Raw genomic sequence first — 18,929 nt, forward strand, 5'->3', positions numbered from 1 at the left:
AGAAATGCTATTTGGCCCCACTTACCTGAAGATAGCATAGTAACATCTATATTATTTTATGTATATATATTTTTTTATTTATAGCAAAGGAAGCAGCTCAAGGGGAAAAAAAAAGAGAAAAAATGCCTGCTACTCACTGCCCCTATGAAAAAAGAATTTAGAAGAGTGACCAAAAGAGAGGTCAGTTTCAGGGGGAGAGGTGGCCTGATACTCTCCTCCTGAAAGAGTTCAAGTCATAGGCAGGAGGAAGTACAGACAAAGGAAGACTGTTCAGAAGTTTATCAGTGAAAGGGATGAAAGAATGAAGATGCTGGTTAACTCTTGCATGAGGGATTTGGGCAGTGTAGGGATGAAGGAATGAAGATGCTGGTTAACTCTTGCATGTGGGAAATGGGGAGTATTTTTTTTTTTTTTTTTTTTTTTTTTTTTTACAGCAAAGGAGACAGCTCAAGGGCACAAAAAAGTAAACATTAATAAAAAAAAAAAGCCCGCTACTCGCTGCTCCTAAAAAGAATCCAAAGAGGTGGCCGAAAGATAAGTCAGTTTCGGGAGGAGAGGTGTCCTGATACCCTCCTCTTGAAAGAGTTCAAGTCGTAGGCAGGAGGAAATACAGATGAAGGAAGATTGTTCCAGAGTTTACCAGCGTGAGGGATGAAAGAGTGAAGATGCTGGTTAACTCTTGCATAAGGGGTTTGGACAGTATAGGGATGAGCATGAGTAGAAAGTCGAGTGCAGCGAGGCCGCGGGAGGGGGGGAGGCATGCAGTTAGCAAGTTCAGAAGAGCAGTCAGCGTGGAAATATCGATAGAAGATAGAAAGAGAGGCAACATTGCGGCGGAATTTAAGAGGTAGAAGACTATCAGTATGAGGAGGAGAGCTGATGAGACGAAGAAGGATGAAGGAATGACGAAGAAGGGATGAAGGAATGAGAATGCTGGTTAACTCTTGCATAAAGGATGAAGGAAGGACGAAGAAGGGATGAAGGAATGAGAATGCTGGTTAACTCTTGCATAAAGGATTTGGACAGTATGGGAATGAAAGAATGACAGTGCTGGATAACTCTTGCATGAAGGATTTGGACAGTACAGGGATGAAGGAATGAAGATGCTGGTTAACTCTTGCATGAGGGATTTGGATAGTACAGGGATGAAGATGCTGGTTAACTATTGCATGAGGGATTTGGACAGTACAGGGATGGAGTGAAGATGCTGGTTAACTCTTGCGTGAGGGATTTGGACAGTACAGGGATGAAGAAATGAAAAGGCTGGTTAACTCTTGCATGAGGGATTTGGACAGTACAGGGATGAAGAAATGAAAAGGCTGGTTAACTCTTGCATGAGGGATTTGGACAGTGCAAGAATGAAAGAGTGAAGATGCTGGTTAACTCTTGCATGTGGGATTTTGGCAGTACAGGGATGAAGGTGTGAAGCTGCTGGTTAACTCTTGCATGAAGGAGTGAAGATGATGGTTAACTCTTGCATGATGGATTTGAACATTATGGGGATGAAAGAATTAAGATGCTGGTTAACTCTTGCATGGGGGATTTGGACATTACAGGGATGAAAGAGTGAAGATGCTGGTTAACTCTTGCATGATTGGTTTGGACAGTACAGAGATGAAGGAATGAAGAGCCTGGTTAACTCTTGCATGAGGGATTTGGACAGTACAGGGATGAAAGAGTGAAGATGCTACTTAACTCTTGCATGAGGGATTTGGACAGTACAGGGATGAAGGAATGAAGAGGCTGGTTAACTCTTGCATGAGGGATTTGGACAGTACAGGGATGAAAGAGTGAAGATGCTGGTTAACTCTTGCATGAGGGATTTGGACAGTACAGGGATGAAAGAGTGAAGATGCTACTTAACTCTTGCATGAGGGATTTGGACAGTACAGGGATGAAAGAGTGAAGAGGCTGGTTAACTCTTGCATGAGGGATTTGGACAGTACAGGGATGAAAGAGTGAAGATGCTGGTTAACTCTTACATGAGGGATTTGGACAGTACAGGGATGAAAGAGTGAAGATGCTGGTTAACTCTTGCATGAGGGATTTGGACAGTACAGGGATGAAAGAGTGAAGAGGCTGGTTAACTCTTGCATGAGGGATTTGGACAGTACAGGGATGAAGGAATGAAGATGCTGGTTAACTCTTACATGAGGGATTTGGACAGTACAGGGATGAAAGAGTGAAGATGCTGGTTAACTCTTGCATGAGGGATTTGGACAGTACAGGGATGAAGGAATGAAGAGGCTGGTTAACTCTTGCATGAGGGATTTGGACAGTACAGGGATGAAGGAGTGAAGATGCTGGTTAACTCTTGCATGAGGGATTTGGACAGTACAGGGATGAAGGAATGAAGAGGCTGGTTAACTCTTGCATGAGGGATTTGGACAGTACAGGGATGAAGGAATGAAGAGGCTGGTTAACTCTTGCATGAGGGATTTGGACAGTACAGGGATGAAGGAATGAAGAGGCTGGTTAACTCTTGCATGAGGGATTTGGACAGTACAGGGATGAAGGAGTGAAGATGCTGGTTAACTCTTGCATGAGGGATTAGGACAGTACAGGGATGAAAGTGTGAAGATGCTGGTTAACTCTTGCATGAGGGATTTGGACAGTACAGGGATGAAGGAATGAAGAGGCTGGTTAACTCTTGCATGAGGGGTTTGGACAGTACAGGGATGAAGGAGTGAAGATGCTGGTTAACTCTTGCATGAGGGATTTGGACAGTACAGGAATGAAAGAGTGAAGATGCTGGTTAACTCTTGCATGAGGGATTTGGACAGTACAGGGATGAAAGAGTGAAGATGCTGGTTAACTCTTGCATAAGGGATTTGGACAGTACAGGGATGAAGGAGTGTTGATGCTGGTTAACTCTTGCATGAGGGATTTGGACAGTATGGGGATGAAAGAATGAGGATGCTGGTTAACTCTTGCATGAGGGATTTGGACAGTACAGGGATGAAAGAATGAGAATGCTGGTTAACTCTTGCATGAGGGATTTGGACAGTACAGGGATGAAAGAGTGAAGATGCTGGTTAACTCTTGAGAGTGGGTCAAGATGTGCTCCACTTTAGAATTCAAATAGTCAAAGAATTTTACATAATTGGTAAAATTAGGTGACATAAACAGCACTGATGTATTTAATAATAGAATGACAGTGAAGTCTTAACCAGATGGTGGAAAATTCAGAAGAGTCAAGGTCGTGGGCACGAGAGCAAGTGATGTCGTTGCGCACGTAGGCGCAACATCCAGCTTTGGATTGAAATTTAGGATAGAGACAGTAGGAGGGAACAGAGTAGAGATTGCTGTCAGTAGCCTCAGAAACCTGTGTTTCGGTAAGGAAGAGAAGGTGAGGTTTAGAGGAGGAGAGATGATGTTCCACAGAATGAAAATTAGAGCGAAGACCGCGAATGTTGCAGAAATTGAGAAGAAAGATGTTCGAGGAGTTATCAAGACACCTCTCGGAGCACATCTTGACCCACTCTCCCTTCGCTGAAATCTCCATCTTAGGAGATTTCAATGTTCACCACCAGCTTTGGCTTTCATCCTCTTTCACTGACCATCCTGGTGAACAAGCCTACAACTTTGCTATCCTCAACGACCTAGAGCAGTTGGTCCAGCACCCTACACGTATTCCCGACCGTCTTGGAGATCGGCCCAACATTCTAGACCTCTTCCTTACCTCAAACCCTTCTGCTTATTCTGTCAAACTGCTCTCTCCGTTGGGCTCCTCCGATCACAATCTTATTTCTGCATCCTGTCCTATCGCTCCTGTACACCCTCTGGACCCACCGAAGAGGCGATGCTTCTGTCATTTTGCTTCAGCTCGGTGGGACGACCTGAGGATGTACTTTTCCGATTTCCCGTGGAATTATTATTGCTTCCAGGATAGAGACCCCTCTGTGTGTGCTCAGCGCATCACAGAGGTGATTGTCTCTGGAATGGAGGCATACATTCCTCGTTCTTTCTCTACTCCTCACGCTAAAAAGCCTTGGTTTAATCACGCTTGTTCTCGTGCTGTCAATGATAGAGAGGTAGCTCACAACAGGTACCAGAGCCTTCAAACTAATGCTAATTATGAACTTTACATTTCTGCCCGAAATCGTGCCAAATCTATTCTCCGACTAACCAAAAATTCTTTCATTAATAGAAAATGTCAAAACCTTGCTTTCTCTAACTCTTCCCGTGACTTCTGGCCAGTGGCGTTCCTGAGGGGGGGGGCGAGGGGGGGCTGTTTGAAATCGCCCCCCAGGCCCCAAAGTGAGGGGGGCCCCAAAATGCGAAATTTAACCATTGCTGCTATGGCAGGAGGACAAGCTAAATTCAGTGGCCCCAAAATGGTCAAGGGCCCCATTTATATTTGGACCCGAAAGACAAATTTGGGTCTCACTAAAGGGCCCCAATTTTCAATTTTGTAAACAAAAATGTAACAAAAATGTTATGTCAAAGAAATAGGGCTCTTCAGGGGCCCCCTTCCAATCTTCAATTATTCAGTGTGCACCTAGTTTTAAGAAATAAAATGTCTGAAATTTGCATTTACAAGTGCCTTTAAAATGATTCTACAATTGCTCATATTCTAAAAATTTTCCCGGGGTGGGGGGGTGGGGGCTAACAGCACCCCACTAAACCCCGCAGCTGCTTTGGCTCATTGTGCTCGCCTCTCACCCCATAAGAGGGGCCCCAAATGGGAATGAGCCCCCCGGGCCCCAAAATGTCTAGCCCCTGCTTCTGGCATCTAGCCAAAAATATCTCCTCCAACTTCACTTCTTCATCTTTCCCTCCACTCCTCAGTCCTGACGGCAACACTGCCGTCTCATCTATCTCTAAGGCTGAACTCTTCTCTCAAACTTTTTCTAAAAACTCCACTCTGGACGATTCTGGGCATATTCCTCCTACTCATCCCCCCTCTGACTCTTTTATGCCTGTTATAAAGATTCTTCAAAATGATGTTTTATGCCCTCTGGCCTCAATCCTCAGAAGGCTTATGGACCTGATGGAGTGCCTCCTATTGTCCTTAAAAACTGTGCCTCCGTGCTGTCACCCTGCCTGGTCAAACTCTTTCGCCTCTGCCTGTCAACATCTACCTTTCCTTCTTGCTGGAAGTATGCCTTCATACAGCCTGTGCCTAAGAAGGGTGACCGTTCCAATCCCTCAAACTACCGTCCGATAGCTTTACTTTCTTGTCTATCTAAAGCTTTTGAATCAATCCTTAACCGGAAGATTCAAAAGCACCTTTCCACTTCTGACCTTCTATCTGATCACCATTATGGGTTCCGCAAGGGGCGTTCTACTGGTGATCTCCTAGCCTTCTTAACTGACTCTTGGTCATCCTCTCTTAGCCGTTTCGGTGAAACTTTTGCTCTTGCGCTGGACATATCAAAAGCTTTTGATAGGGTCTGGCACAAATCTTTGCTTTCTAAACTACCCTCCTACGGTTTCTATCCTTCTCTCTGTACCTTTATCTCCAGTTTCCTCTCTGACCGTTCTATTTCTGCGGTGGTAGACGGTCACTGTTCTTCCCCTAAATCTATTAACAGGGGTGTCCCACAGGGTTCTGTCCTATCTCCCTCTCTTTTTCTGTTGTTCATTGATGATCTTCTTTCCAAAACGAACTGTCCTATCCATTCCTACGCCGATGATTCCACTCTGCATTATTCAACTTCTTTTAATAGAAGACCCACCCTTCAGGAACTTAACGACTCAAGGCTGGAGGCTGCAGAACGCTTAGCCTCAGACCTTACTATTACACTCAACCCTCGATTTGCCGGACCTCCATTTGCCGGATTTCGGATTTGCCGGACAAGAGTCCGTGGGGTAAAAAAAAAAAAAAAAAAAAAAATCCGGGACAAGTCGATTTCAAACTACCGCGCCAGACAAAGTTCGCAAATCGGGCACTAGATGGCAGCGCGGGCGGACATACACGTCTAGTACTGGACTGTACACAAGTCTGCCGCGTCACACGAGTGTTGTGCTTACGTGCTTGTCGTGGATACACCTCTTCTTCACAACGTGTTGTATATGTGCATGTTGTAGAAGGTAATATATTATATTACAGGACAGTATAGGACAGCTATGCGAGGTGTAGTCCGGGGGTGGGTTGTGTTTCCCGGACATATATAGGGTAAAGTCCGGCAAGGGGGTAGACCCCCGGACATTTTCCATTGCCGGACATTTGCCATTCCCGGACAAGCCTTCCCCCCTTTTAGTCCGGCAAATCGAGGGTTGAGTGTATTTCCGATTGGGGCAAGAAGAACCTGGTGTCCTTCAACGCCTCAAAAACACAGTTTCTCCACCTATCCACTCGACACAATCTTCCAAACAACTATCCCCTATTCTTTGACAACACCCAGCTATCACCTTCCTCAACCCTAGACATCCTCGGTCTATCCTTAACTCAAAATCTCAACTGGAAACTTCATATCTCATCTCTTACTAAATCAGCTTCCTCGAGGCTGGGCGTTCTGTACCGTCTCCGCCAGTTCTTCTCCCCTGCACAGTTGCTGTCCATATACAGGGGCCTTGTTCGCCCTCGTATGGAGTATGCATCTCATGTGTGGGGGGGCTCCACTCACACAGCTCTTCTGGACAGAGTGGAGGCTAAGGCGCTTCGTCTCATCAGCTCTCCTCCTCATACTGATAGTCTTCTACCTCTTAAATTCCGCCGCAATGTTGCCTCTCTTTCTATCTTCTATCGATATTTCCACGCTGACTGCTCTTCTGAACTTGCTAACTGCATGCCTCCCCTCCGCTGGCCCCGCTGCACTCGACTTTCTACTCATGCTCATCCCTATACTGTACAAACCCCTTATGCAAGAGTTAACCAGCATCTTCACTCTTTCATCCCTCACGCTGGTAAACTCTGGAACACTCTTCCTTCATCTGTATTTCCTCCTGCCTACAACTTAAACTCTTTCAAGAGGAGGGTATCAGGACACCTCTCCTCCCGAAACTGACCTATCTTTCGGCCACCTCTTTGGATTCTTTTTAGGAGCAGTGAGTAGCGGGCTTTTTTAATTAATGTTTGTTTTGTGTGCCCTTGAACTGTCTCCTTTGCTGTAAAAAAAAAAAATAAAGGGATTTGGACAGTACAGGGATGAAGGTGATGATGCTTGTTAACTCTTGCATGAGGGATTTGGGCAGTAAAGGGATGAAAGAATGAGGATGCTGGTTAACTCTTGCATGAGGGATTTGGACAGTATGGGGATGAAAGAATGAGGATGCTGGTTAACTCTTGCATGAGGGATTTGGACAGTACAGGGATGAAAGTGTGAAGAGGCAGGTTAACTCTTGCATGAGGGATTTGGACAGTACAGGGATGAAGGAGTGAAGATGCTGGTTAACTCTTGCATGAGGGATTTGGACAGTACAGGGATGAAAGAGTGAAGATGCTGGTTAACTCTTGCATGAGGGATTTGGACAGTACAGGGATGAAAGAGTGAAGATGCTGGCTAACTCTTGCATAAGGGATTTGGACAGTACAGGGATGAAGGAGTGATGATGCTGGTTAACTCTTGCATGAGGGATTTGGGCAGTATGGGGATGAAAGAATGAGGATGCTGGTTAACTCTTGCATGAGGGATTTGGACAGTACAGGGATGAAAGAGTGAAGATGCTGGTTAACTCTTGCATAAGGGATTTGGACAGTACAGTGATGATGCTGGTTAACTCTTGCATGAGGGATTTGGACAGTATGGGGATGAAAGAATGAGGATGCTGGTTAACTCTTGAACGAGGGATTTGGACAGTACAGGGATGAAAGAATGAGGATACTGGTTAACTCTTGCATGAGGAATTTGGACAGTATGGGGATGAAAGAATGAGGATGCTGGTTAACTCTTGAATGAGGGATTTGGACAGTAATTTCATGTTCCCGACTTCGCTAACATCCATTTCCTACCAAATAATGAACTTGCTGTTACTCACTTCCCGAAGGAAGGGAAATAAACAATGGCGCAATCTGGCAACTCTACTCTGTGAGACGGCTCCACGTGTTCTCTTCATCAGTACGTCTAAAGCAGCCATTGCTCTCACAAGCTGTGTCTGTGCTGTGTGCAAGCTAGCCTGTGGGCTATTGTTGTTGCTGTTGTTGTTATTATGGCACCTCCAAAGAACTCGAAAAAGCAGTTTATTACATTGGAAACTAAGTTAAAAAAATGTGGTTGACCGCCCATATACCATTATTTACATGCTTTTTAAGGTTCCTAATATGCGAATTTGCGATATGCGAGGCTTTGAACCGCCCATATTCTCGCATATTAGACGACCCCCCTGTACTGGTTAACTCTTGCATGAGGAATTTGGACAGTATGGGGATGAAAGAATGAGGATGCTGGTTAACTCTTGCATAAGGGATTTGGACAGTCCAGGGATGGAGTGATGATGCTGGTTAACTCTTGCATGAGGGATTTGGGCAGTATGGGGATGAAAGAATGAGGATGCTGGTTAACTCTTGAATGAGGGATTTGGACAGTACAGGGATGAAAGAATGAGGATACTGGTTAACTCTTGCATGAGGAATTTGGACAGTATGGGGATGAAAGAATGAGGATGCTGGTTAACTCTTGCATAAGGGATTTGGACAGTACAGGGATGAAGGAGTGATGATGCTGGTTAACTCTTGCATGAGGGATTTGGACAGTATGTGGATGAAAGAATGAGGATGCTGGTTAACTCTTGAATGAGGGATTTGGACAGTACAGGGATGAAAGAATGAGGATACTGGTTAACTCTTGAATGAGGGATTTGGACAGTACAGGGATGAAAGTGTGAAGATGCTGCTTAACTCTTGCATGAGGGATTTGGAGAGTACAGGGATGAAGGAATGAAGAGGCTGGTTAACTCTTGCATGAGGGATTTGGACAGTACAGGGATGAAGGAGTGAAGATGCTGGTTAACTCTTGCATAAGGGATTTGGACATCATAGGGCTGGCACCTTTGGAGGCTGTAAAATGTTGTTTCTTTATTGATTTGTTTATTAATTGCAATTGAAACTTTTTGACTTAAGAAGGTTTATTAATTCACCATTTTGAGGTTTAATGATTCACCATTTTGTACATGTTTTGTATAAGTATTGCTACTAATTATTTAACTTACAATTATTTATTTATCACTCCACCTAACTATCTATTTATCTGTCTACTACTACAACTGCTACTACTACTACCATGAGAATCAGCACCCTCAATATACTACTACTACTACTACTACTACTACTACTACTACTACCACCACTACCACTACCACTACTAACTACCTCTGGCTTGCAGGATGTGTGACCAAGAAGAAGAAGCAGAAGAAGACTCCGCTCACAAGGAAGAAATTCTGTAGCCCTGCTGGACGTCATTGGAGTAGGTAATGCTGATTAATTTTTCTTTTAATTATTTATTTATTGATTTATTGATTCATTTTACTGCGGCTTTAACAGTGAGGGAAGGCACGTGGGCATACTCAGGCAGACACATGCCGCCTCATTTCACCCTTTCATACCTTCACTTCTACTCACCTCACGTGACTAAATGAAGTACCATTGTAAAGTACACACCCTTAACTGTCCTTTTATGTTAATTTGAAGACTACGGCCATTGCTAGAGTGAGTACAGAATAGTGAAGTAGGATCACTGAAAACAGATTAATATAGACAGTTTTCCACCCCTAGTGGACTTCCCTTCTATGATTTAGTAATAAAAAGCATAACTTTTATACAGTTTATGTGAAACACACCCAATAAATCTTAACTTCCGGGCCTTCTTGATGCCCTTGATGGGTGCTGAGGTCAAAGGGCCCCCATCTTGTGGATGAAATTCACCGTGAGAAGAGGTGGGATGTCTAACGGGCATCTTCTCAAAGCTAGCACAAGGCGTACACTGAATAATAATTAGTCAAGGGAGCATGGCGGGGTATTAATCCCTTCCTGGCGGGGGATCTATATATAGATGTTTCGAAATTGGGACTTTTTGTTGGCGCGTCTATATATAGACGTTTGCTTTCATTTGCCCACACTAGATTGTAGCATGGTCTATATATAGACGATTCCTTACTACTGACAAAGTTAACAAAAGAAGTCGTTATTTGACATCTCAAACCCCCTGACACTTACCGACATTGCCTCAAGGACAGTCACCGCTTGTGCCTTGTCGGTGGTGGATGTACAACAGCTAACACTGGGAATTTTTGCATATTTTTCTATTTTCTTTTATTATTAGTGTATCATGTCTGGGAGAAAGAGACCTGTTAAGCTGGAAGAAATGACTTCTTTGGTAGCTGAGGATATAGATGCTGATTTTTTTGGATGATTTTGATGATTCTGACTCATGTACTGTCAGTGATTACACTCTAAGCCTTCATATAAATATATCAATATCCATATAACCAATCAAGCTTAAATAACATCTATATATAGATTCAAATGTTTGTTCAGTTTTGCGGCAGAGTCTATATATAAATGTCAATCTGGAATGCCCACTTGGGGGTATCTATTTATACATGTATGGATGAAAATCAACAGCGTCTATACATAGACCATTTTTTTTTTGGCAGTACATACGTCTGCCCTGCCGCTGGGAAGGGGTTAAAGTAAATTTGATGGCATGCTAAGTCAAAAAATGCCTTGTCGACTATTGTCCATACCCACGGTTTGAGCCCAGGCACCAGCTGTCACCCACTATTGTCCACACCCGCGGTTTGAGCCCAGGCACCAGCTGTGACCCACTATTGTCCACACCCACGGTTTGAGCCCAGGCACCAGCTGTGACCCACTATTGTCCACACCCACGGTTTGAGCCCAGGCACCAGCTGTCACCCACTATTGTCCATACCCGCGGTTTGAGCCCAGGCACCAGCTGTGACCCACTATTGTCCATACCCACGGTTTGAGCCCAGGCACCAGCTGTGACCCACTATTGTCCATACCCGCGGTTTGAGCCCAGGCACCAGCTGTGACCCACTATTGTCCACACCTGCGGTTTGAGCCCAGGCACCAGCTGTGACCCACTATTGTCCACACCCGCGGTTTGAGCCCAGGCACCAGCTGTGACCCACTATTGTCCACACCTGCGGTTTGAGCCCAGGCACCAGCTGTGACCCACTATTGTCCACACCTGCGGTTTGAGCCCAGGCACCAGCTGTGACCCACTATTGTCCACACCTGCGGTTTGAGCCCAGGCACCAGCTGTGACCCACTATTGTCCACACCCGCGCTGTAAGGGTTGAGGCCACAGAGGGGAGGGCATCACGAGCCACTACCTACACAACTACTACTACTACTACAACTACTACTACTACTGTTACCAAGAAGTTTCATTTTATAATCATCAACATTGATAGTAACATCATGCCTTATTCTATTGCCCCATGCAGTGTGTGTGTGTGTGTGTGTGTGTGTGTGTGTGTGTGTGTGTGTGTGTGTGTGTGTGTGTGTGTGTTTGCCTATATAAAAGACATCATCAGGTTTCCATGGTTACTCCTCCTCCTACTACTACTACTACTACTACTACTACTACTACTGCTACTACTTTGGTTATGAAAATTGCTACCGCCCACCGAGCTGCTGCCCCAGGAATTTCAGCAATGCCATGGTGGCCCTGAGTCACCTGCTGGACTCCTTACCCATCCCAACACCTGATATTATCCTCACTGGGGACTTCAACTTCCCCTTCTTAAAGTGGCCTGAAGGGATTTTAACTGGGAGCACGCTTGCCGATAAGTCTCAGGCAGAATTACTCCTAGATATAACAAACTCTGCTTTCCTTATTCAGGTTATAACTGATCCGACCAGGGGCAACAACATCCTTGACCTGCTCTTCACAAACAATAGTGATGCAGTGAATAGCATCGCTGCCGAGAAAACTATCTTCTCTGACCACAGGCTTCTCAGGATACACACAAACTACAAGATATCAACACTACCCCCTGAAGTGACCAGACCTATAGAAAAGACCCCTTTCTCTAGTCTCAACTTCTTCAGCAGTGAAGTAAATTGGGACTTCATAAATGCTCATCTAAGGGACACTGACTGGGAGGCAGTATTGCAGGACGGTGACCCTGAAACTATGGTAGACAGCCTGCTCACTACCATCCTAAGAGCTTGCGAAGGCAATGTCCCAGTGAAGAGAAGGCAAGGTTCCAGGAGAAGTGACATACCAAGGGAGCGGAAAATACTGATGAGGAGACGGGCCACCTTAAATCAGCGCATGCTTAAAACATCAAACGACTGTCAAAAGAGCTCGCTTCAAGCCAAAATCTCTGCCGTCGAAAAAGAAATCAGAGAATCTCACGAAAAGCAGCGAGACTGGGAAGAAAATCAGGCAGTCAAAACATAAAGGTCAACCCCAAATTCTTTTCAAGTACTGCAAAAAGTTTTCTAAAACACATGCCAGAGTTGGGCCACTTAAAGCAGAAAATGGGGAAATGTCAAGAAATCCCCAAGAAACATGTCACATCCTGTCCCAGCAGTACACGACAGTCTTCTCACAGCCACAAACTACAAAGATCATACACAACCCCAGTGAGTTCTTCACGGACTGCAGCCAGACCCACCATAACCTTGCAAATGTTACATTCACCACAGCTGACATTCAGAGAGCCATCAGCGAACTTAAGATGAACTCTGCTGCTGGTCCTGACGGTGTGCCATCCATCCTCCTCCTGAAATGCAAAGAGGCACTGGCAAGCCCCCTCTACAAGCTCTGGCGCCAATCTCTGGACACAGGCATCATTCCGCCCACACTAAAAAGGGCAGTAATCTCTCCAATCCACAAGGGGGGAGACAGAAGCCAGGCAAAAAACTACAGACCTGTGGCCCTCACCTCCTATATAGTAAAGATATTTGAAAAAATAATTAGGGATACCATCATGGCTTACTTAGAGGATAATGAGCTCATGAGCAGCTCCCAGCATTGGTTCCGCAAGGGAAGATCGTGCCTCTCCAACCTGCTGGCCCACTACGACTGGCTGCTCCAAGGACTTGCTGAAGGAGGTAATGTGGACGTCGTGTACCTGGATTTCTCCAAGGCCTTCGATCGGGTCGATCATGGCATCCTCCTTCACAAGCTGAAGGCCATGGGGATAACGGGTGAGCTGGGTGTGTGGCTGCACAGCTTCCTCACACACAGGACACAGGCAGTCGCTGTCGATGGCCACATATCACAGCAAGAAAAGGTTGTCAGTGGCGTCCCCCAGGGTTCAGTCCTCGGCCCCCTGCTTTTCCTGGTCCTGATGGCTGACATAGAGGAAGTGGTCGACAGCTCCTTTCTGTCTTCCTTTGCGGATGATACCACCCTCAGCCACAGGATTAGAGAGGAAAGTGACACTTTTAAACTACAGACAAACATACAAAAGATCTTTGAATGGGCAGAAACAAACAATATGAAATTCAACGAGGAAAAATTTGAACTCCTGAGACTAGGGCCCAACACTGAGCTAAAAGACTCCACCAACCTATATTCAGGGGGACAGACAGTGATTCAACCAAGCCGGGTCGTCAAGTGTCTTGGTGTCCACATGAACAACGATGCCACCTTCCAGCACCACATCAAGGAAACAACCAGCAAAGCCAGGCTGGGTCCTCCGAACCTTTAGGTCAAGGGAACAGGAGGTCATGCTGGCACTGTGGAAGGCACTCATACAGCCAGTACTCGACTACTGCAGCCAGCTCTGGTCACCCCACAAAAAGGGTGACATACAAGAGCTGGAGTCGGTACAGAGGGCCTTCACCAGGACAATTAAAGGCATGAAGGGCCTCAATTACTGGCAATGCCTACAAAAGCTGGGGCTATACTCTCAACAGAGAAGAAGGGAGAGATATGGGGCCATATATGTGTGGAAGGTATTGGAGCAGCAAGTGCCTGATCCCACCCCAGAGCTACTCAAAGCCAAAACAAGCGAGCGTATTGGTCGCTTATGCGAGAGACGGGCCCTCCCTTCAACAGCACCAGGGAGAATAAAGAATCTCCTCGCCTCCAGCCTCTCACACAGTGGTCCTAGGCTCTTCAATGTGCTCCCTAGACACGTCAGAGACACCACGGGCTGCTCGGTCGCCAGATTCAAAAAAGGACTGGACAACTTCCTGCAAACGCTGGCAGACGAGCCTCCTGTTCCAGGCTACACGGCTTACTGCAGGGCAGCCTCAAATTCTGTGCCGGACCAAATAGCTCTCCTAAGGGAGGACTCTCGGGCCGGCTGCAGCGGTGGTCCACCACAGCTGTGAGGAATACCCTCTAGATTCAACCAAGTAAACCAAGTAAGTAAACACTCACTCCTTGGGTTCCTGTGGCAAGGGGAGGGTGGTCAGGTCACTGCTCACCCAGCACCGTGCCGCCCTGGGTGACTCTTGTTGAAATGTTGACCTCTGACCTCACCGCCAAGTATCACCCTCGGCCATGGACAAGGAAGACGCATTATGAGACCTGCCAGGCGCTAGACGTAATGGCAGCGACAAAGCTGATCTTGGTCCTGGTCTTGGCAGATTATCGTACTCAGAACATCGTATTTTTGGCCGCTAACTAATGCAAATAACCATCAGCAATGAACAATTCTAATTATGACTATAAATTAAGCTTGCTCTGGGGGTGGGCATATCAGTCTTTGCATCAGTTGTCGTACTTATAACATCGTATTTTCCTCTTTATTTTTACCCCTAACTAATGTAAAGAACATCAATAATTTACGATTTTGGTGAGATTTTAACGATAACTATAAATTCAGCTTGTTGTGGGGGTGGGAGCAACAATATTTTCATTAATTACCGTACTCAGAACATCATATTTTCCTGTTTTTGACCCATAATTAACTAATGCAAACTATACGTCGGTAATGAAGGATTTTAACGACAATGATAAATTTAGCTTGTTATCGGAGTGGGCGTGACGGTTTTTGGTCGGTGCCCAGCCTATTACGGTGCACACAAGGCTTTCGTAGGCATTGTGGGCATCTCCAGGGGTAGAGGTATGACCCTGGTGGTAGTTTGACCCTTCCCCTGCACCACCACGAGGAAACACTCTTGAGAACCCGATTAATCTCCTTTTTGACCTTTGGCGATGAGAGAGGAAGCGTCTATGGGAGAGATTTTAGCGCCCAAGTTCACATTATTTGATAAGGCTTTCGAAGACATTGTGGGCATCTCCAGGGGTAGATGTATGACCCTGGTGGTAGTTTGACCCTTTCTCTGCACCACCATGAGGAAACACACTTGAGAACCCAATTAATCTCCTTTTTGACCTTTGGCGATGAGAGAGGAAGCATCTATGGGAGAGATTTTAGCGCCCAAGTTCACATTATTTGATAAGGCTTTCGAAGACATTGTGGGCATTTCCAGGGGCAGATTTATGACCCTTCTAGTAGTCTGACCTTTCTTCTGTACCATAAACCTTTGGAAACACTCATGGGAACCCGATCAATCTCCTTCTTGACCTTTGGATATAGTTAATGTGACAAGGTATATGTGTTTAGGCAGTTCTTAATTAAATCTGCATATCATAATTAATAGCAATTGTGACATTACTGAACGGCCGGCGGACTGACTGACAGGTTGGGCAAGTGATGGAGTTGTCTAAAATGAGGGAATTTAAATTATAGTTGGCTGACGATTAGAAATGGATCTTATTACCAGTGAAAATTGCTTGCAGGTGTGCGATTGTGAGGAACAGCTGGGATAATTAAAAGAGATCAGAGTCACGAGGGCGATCTAGCTAAATATGAAGAAGATCAAGACAGAATACACAGCAGAGATAACAGAGACAGAACTAGACAGCTATTATGAGATTGGGAGAAATTATGAGCTGTGCGTGAGGTAAAGGCCACAGAATAGCTACACAGATCGAGATAACAGAGAGATATACATAGAAATAAGGCAAGAATTATGAGATAGAGAGAAATGATAAACTGTACGTGAGGTAAAGACAGAATACACAGAGAGATAAGAGATACATAAGGCAAGAATTATGAGATAGAGAGAAATGATAAACTGTGCGTGAGGTAAAGACAGAATACACAGAGAGATAAGAGAGACATAAGGCAAGAATTATGAGATAGAGAGAAATGATGATCTGTGAGGTAAAGACACAGAGATCAGAGAGACAGAAATGAGGAAGAAATGTGAGGTAATTAAGGACAGATTAATTAAGCTAAAGAAGTAGAACTTTATATCATGAGGTAATGAGGAACAGTTGCGAGGCGAATGAGAATTTAAAAAAAATAACAAAGAAATATGAGGATAAATGAGGAATTAAGAATTGTGAGGTAAATAGATTACGAAAACTAAAGAAACCAATATATAGCCGGAGGAATAGCTATAAGATCATCGAGGATTAAACAGTTACGAGGTACAGATCTATAGTATACTATATGAGGAACAACTGTGAGGTAAAGACATAAAATATACAGAGAGCCATAGAGAATTTTATTATAGCATGAGATATACCGTAGAGTAGAGAGAAATGAGACACACTTGTGAGCTTATAGGTGAATGAGGAAAAGATTAACAAAGAAATAAGGAGAATCGAGAAATGAGGAACAATTGTGAGGTAAAAACAGATTGTATACAGAGAGCTGTGATTGATGATTGATAGTTTATTGTTGCAGGTAAACAACAAGGGAGAAGGGAGGTACGTGAAGAAGAAAGATTAACTAAGAAATGTGAGGAGGAGAAATTTAATGAGGAAAAATCATTTGTGAAGTCAAGACCCGGGAGGAGTCTTTCATGTTTTTTCATCTTTTCTTCTCTTCTTCGTATTTTTCTATTCTTTTCCCTGATTTTCTTTCCTCCTGATTTTGGTAGAGTTAGCCACAGCCTGAAACACAAGAAAACACACCAAACAGATATGCCAGGAAAAAAACAATTATACACATGCTCCCTTGCAGAGGTGCCAAGTCTTCATCCTCACCACCATCTATCTTCCATTTTCTGGCCCATAACTATTACAACGAACCATCAACAATTAACAAATATAACGAGAAATACAAGTAAATCTTATAAATGGGGTTGAGGGGGTAGTTTTTAGGTGTACACTTGGCATATGACGGTGGAAATGTGGCCGCCTTGCATCGCCTCCTCCTCCTCCCTCCCGCCATCTTCATCTGTCAGCTGATCAGAGGTGGACGGCGTTCCGCGTGTCGGCCAATTTCCTTGTAATCCACGACACAGACGGCCATGGATGGAAGCAAGGTAGGTAGTCGTGTTATGATTGCTCTCTTGAAGGTTACCTATGTTAATGAAGGCGTGGAGGAGGTGATAGTTGTGGAAAATAAGGTTGACAGCCTCGGGTGGCGGTGTCGTGACAAGCCAAGGGTGTGTGTGTGTGTGTGTCCTGAGGTGAGGAGGCAGGCGTTCAGGGGAGGACACTGGCAGGGGTCAAGGCAGGGGCTGTGGGCAGAGGGATGGCAGCGGTGACGTGTGTGTGTGTGTGTGTGTGTGTGTGTCCTGAGGTGAGGAGGCAGGCGTTCAGGGGAGGACACTCTGGCAGGGGTCAAGGCAGGGGCTGTGGGCAGAGGGATGGCAGCGGTGACGTGTGTGTGTGTGTGTGTGTGTGTGTGTGTGTTGAGCCAAGCATGCAGGGGCAGGGGCAGAGTCAGGGATGATACCACAGGGGCAGGAGCAGGGACAGGGGTGTGTGTGTGTGTGTGGAGAGCGGGACACATACTGGGGTGTTGGCTCTCTGGGTGTTATTCTATACTTTTCCTCCCTGGTGTGCCCCGTGCCAGGGAGGAGTTTTGTGTGTATTCCCCTGTATTGTATTGACCCTAAGGAGAGGCAAGGGTGTAAACCTCCCTGTAGGTGAGGCCCCATTAGATTCAATTATTTATTTATTTAATTTTTATGTTGTGGTCTCTAGCGGTGGTAGGCTTTCTTGGGGGTGCCTGCATGGTGGTCATCCCAACCCTGTCAAGATGCAGCAGGCAAGTGTTAGAGGTGACTGTGGCCGTTTCAAGACACACCAAACCCTCAGAAAAAAATGGTCTGGTTCAGCAGTGAGGTGAACCTGTGTTAACTCCCGTGGTTTACTGCACCCAACAAGGATATGTTAGAAAAGATAGGGACACTCGGGTTGCAGAGGTTTTGACACTTTCCGGTTCGCCACCTGTGGGTGTTTGCACCTCCGTGATTTCGCGTGCTAGTTGTTTCGCCACTTGAAAGGAGAGGTTCTGCTACTCACCAAGAAAACTTATTAAAATTCTAAAAATGTTAACAAAAAACATCTGCATCCTTTAACCCGTATACAGTGATGTCCTTTGTTAGAGAAAGGGGTCATGGTAGGTTGCATTTTTTTCGTATCATTCATTGCCGCGGACGTTGGGTTAGGTCCAAGCCCAACTATTGCTGCTCAAGCTCTTAGAAATGCTTCAGTGCACGGGTCGCCATCCTCGTATCTGTCCCATAGGTCGAAGAGACGGCCATGCAATCGAGCGTTTTGGGTGGGGGAGCGTATTTAAACTACATACTCCAACCGAACGTTACATAACCTCCTAACCTGGACTACAGTAACCTTACCTAACATTACTGCCACAAGACACTGAGGCTGAAGGAACAATATTAACTCAACTAACCTAACGCACACTACAGTAACCTTACCTAACATTACTGCCACAAGACACTTAGGCTGAAGGAACAATATTAACTCAACTAACCTAACGCACACCACAGTAACCTTGCCTAACATTACTGCCACAAGACACTGAGGCTGAAGGAACAATATTAACTCAGCTAACCTAACGCACACTACAGTAACCTTGCCTAACATTACTGCCACAAGACACTGAGGCTGAAGGAACAATATTAACTCAACTAACCTAACGCACACTACAGTAACCTTGCCTAACATTACTGCCACAAGACACTGAGGCTGAAGGAACAATATTAACTCAACTTAATGTAACCTAACGCACACTACAGTAACCTTACCTAACATTACTGCCACAAGACACTGAGGCTGAAGGAA

At 45.2% G+C, this 18,929-nt stretch overlaps 1 protein-coding gene across 15 annotated transcripts in view; it reads left to right on the top strand.

Annotated features, from left to right (window-relative positions):
* Nucleotides 1-9,552, top strand: part of LOC126991301 (uncharacterized) — a 45,625-nt gene extending 36,073 nt beyond the window's left edge. For 13 of the 15 annotated variants that reach the window (XR_007745386.1, XR_007745384.1, XR_007745382.1 and 10 more), the window contains one exon: nucleotides 9,267-9,552. Coding sequence is in view for 5 of the 15 variants with exons in the window: in XM_050850077.1 (XP_050706034.1) it covers nucleotides 9,267-9,275 (9 nt within the window). In the remaining 10 variants the exon portion in view is untranslated. The remainder of the gene's footprint in view (nucleotides 1-9,266) is intronic. The other 2 variants (XR_007745381.1, XR_007745385.1) reach the window with 1 other exon arrangement.
* Nucleotides 9,553-18,929: the final 9,377 nt, after the last annotated feature.

The sequence above is a fragment of the Eriocheir sinensis genome, unplaced genomic scaffold (genome assembly GCF_024679095.1).
Source record: "Eriocheir sinensis breed Jianghai 21 unplaced genomic scaffold, ASM2467909v1 Scaffold258, whole genome shotgun sequence".
NCBI classification, from domain to species: Eukaryota; Metazoa; Arthropoda; class Malacostraca; order Decapoda; family Varunidae; genus Eriocheir; species Eriocheir sinensis.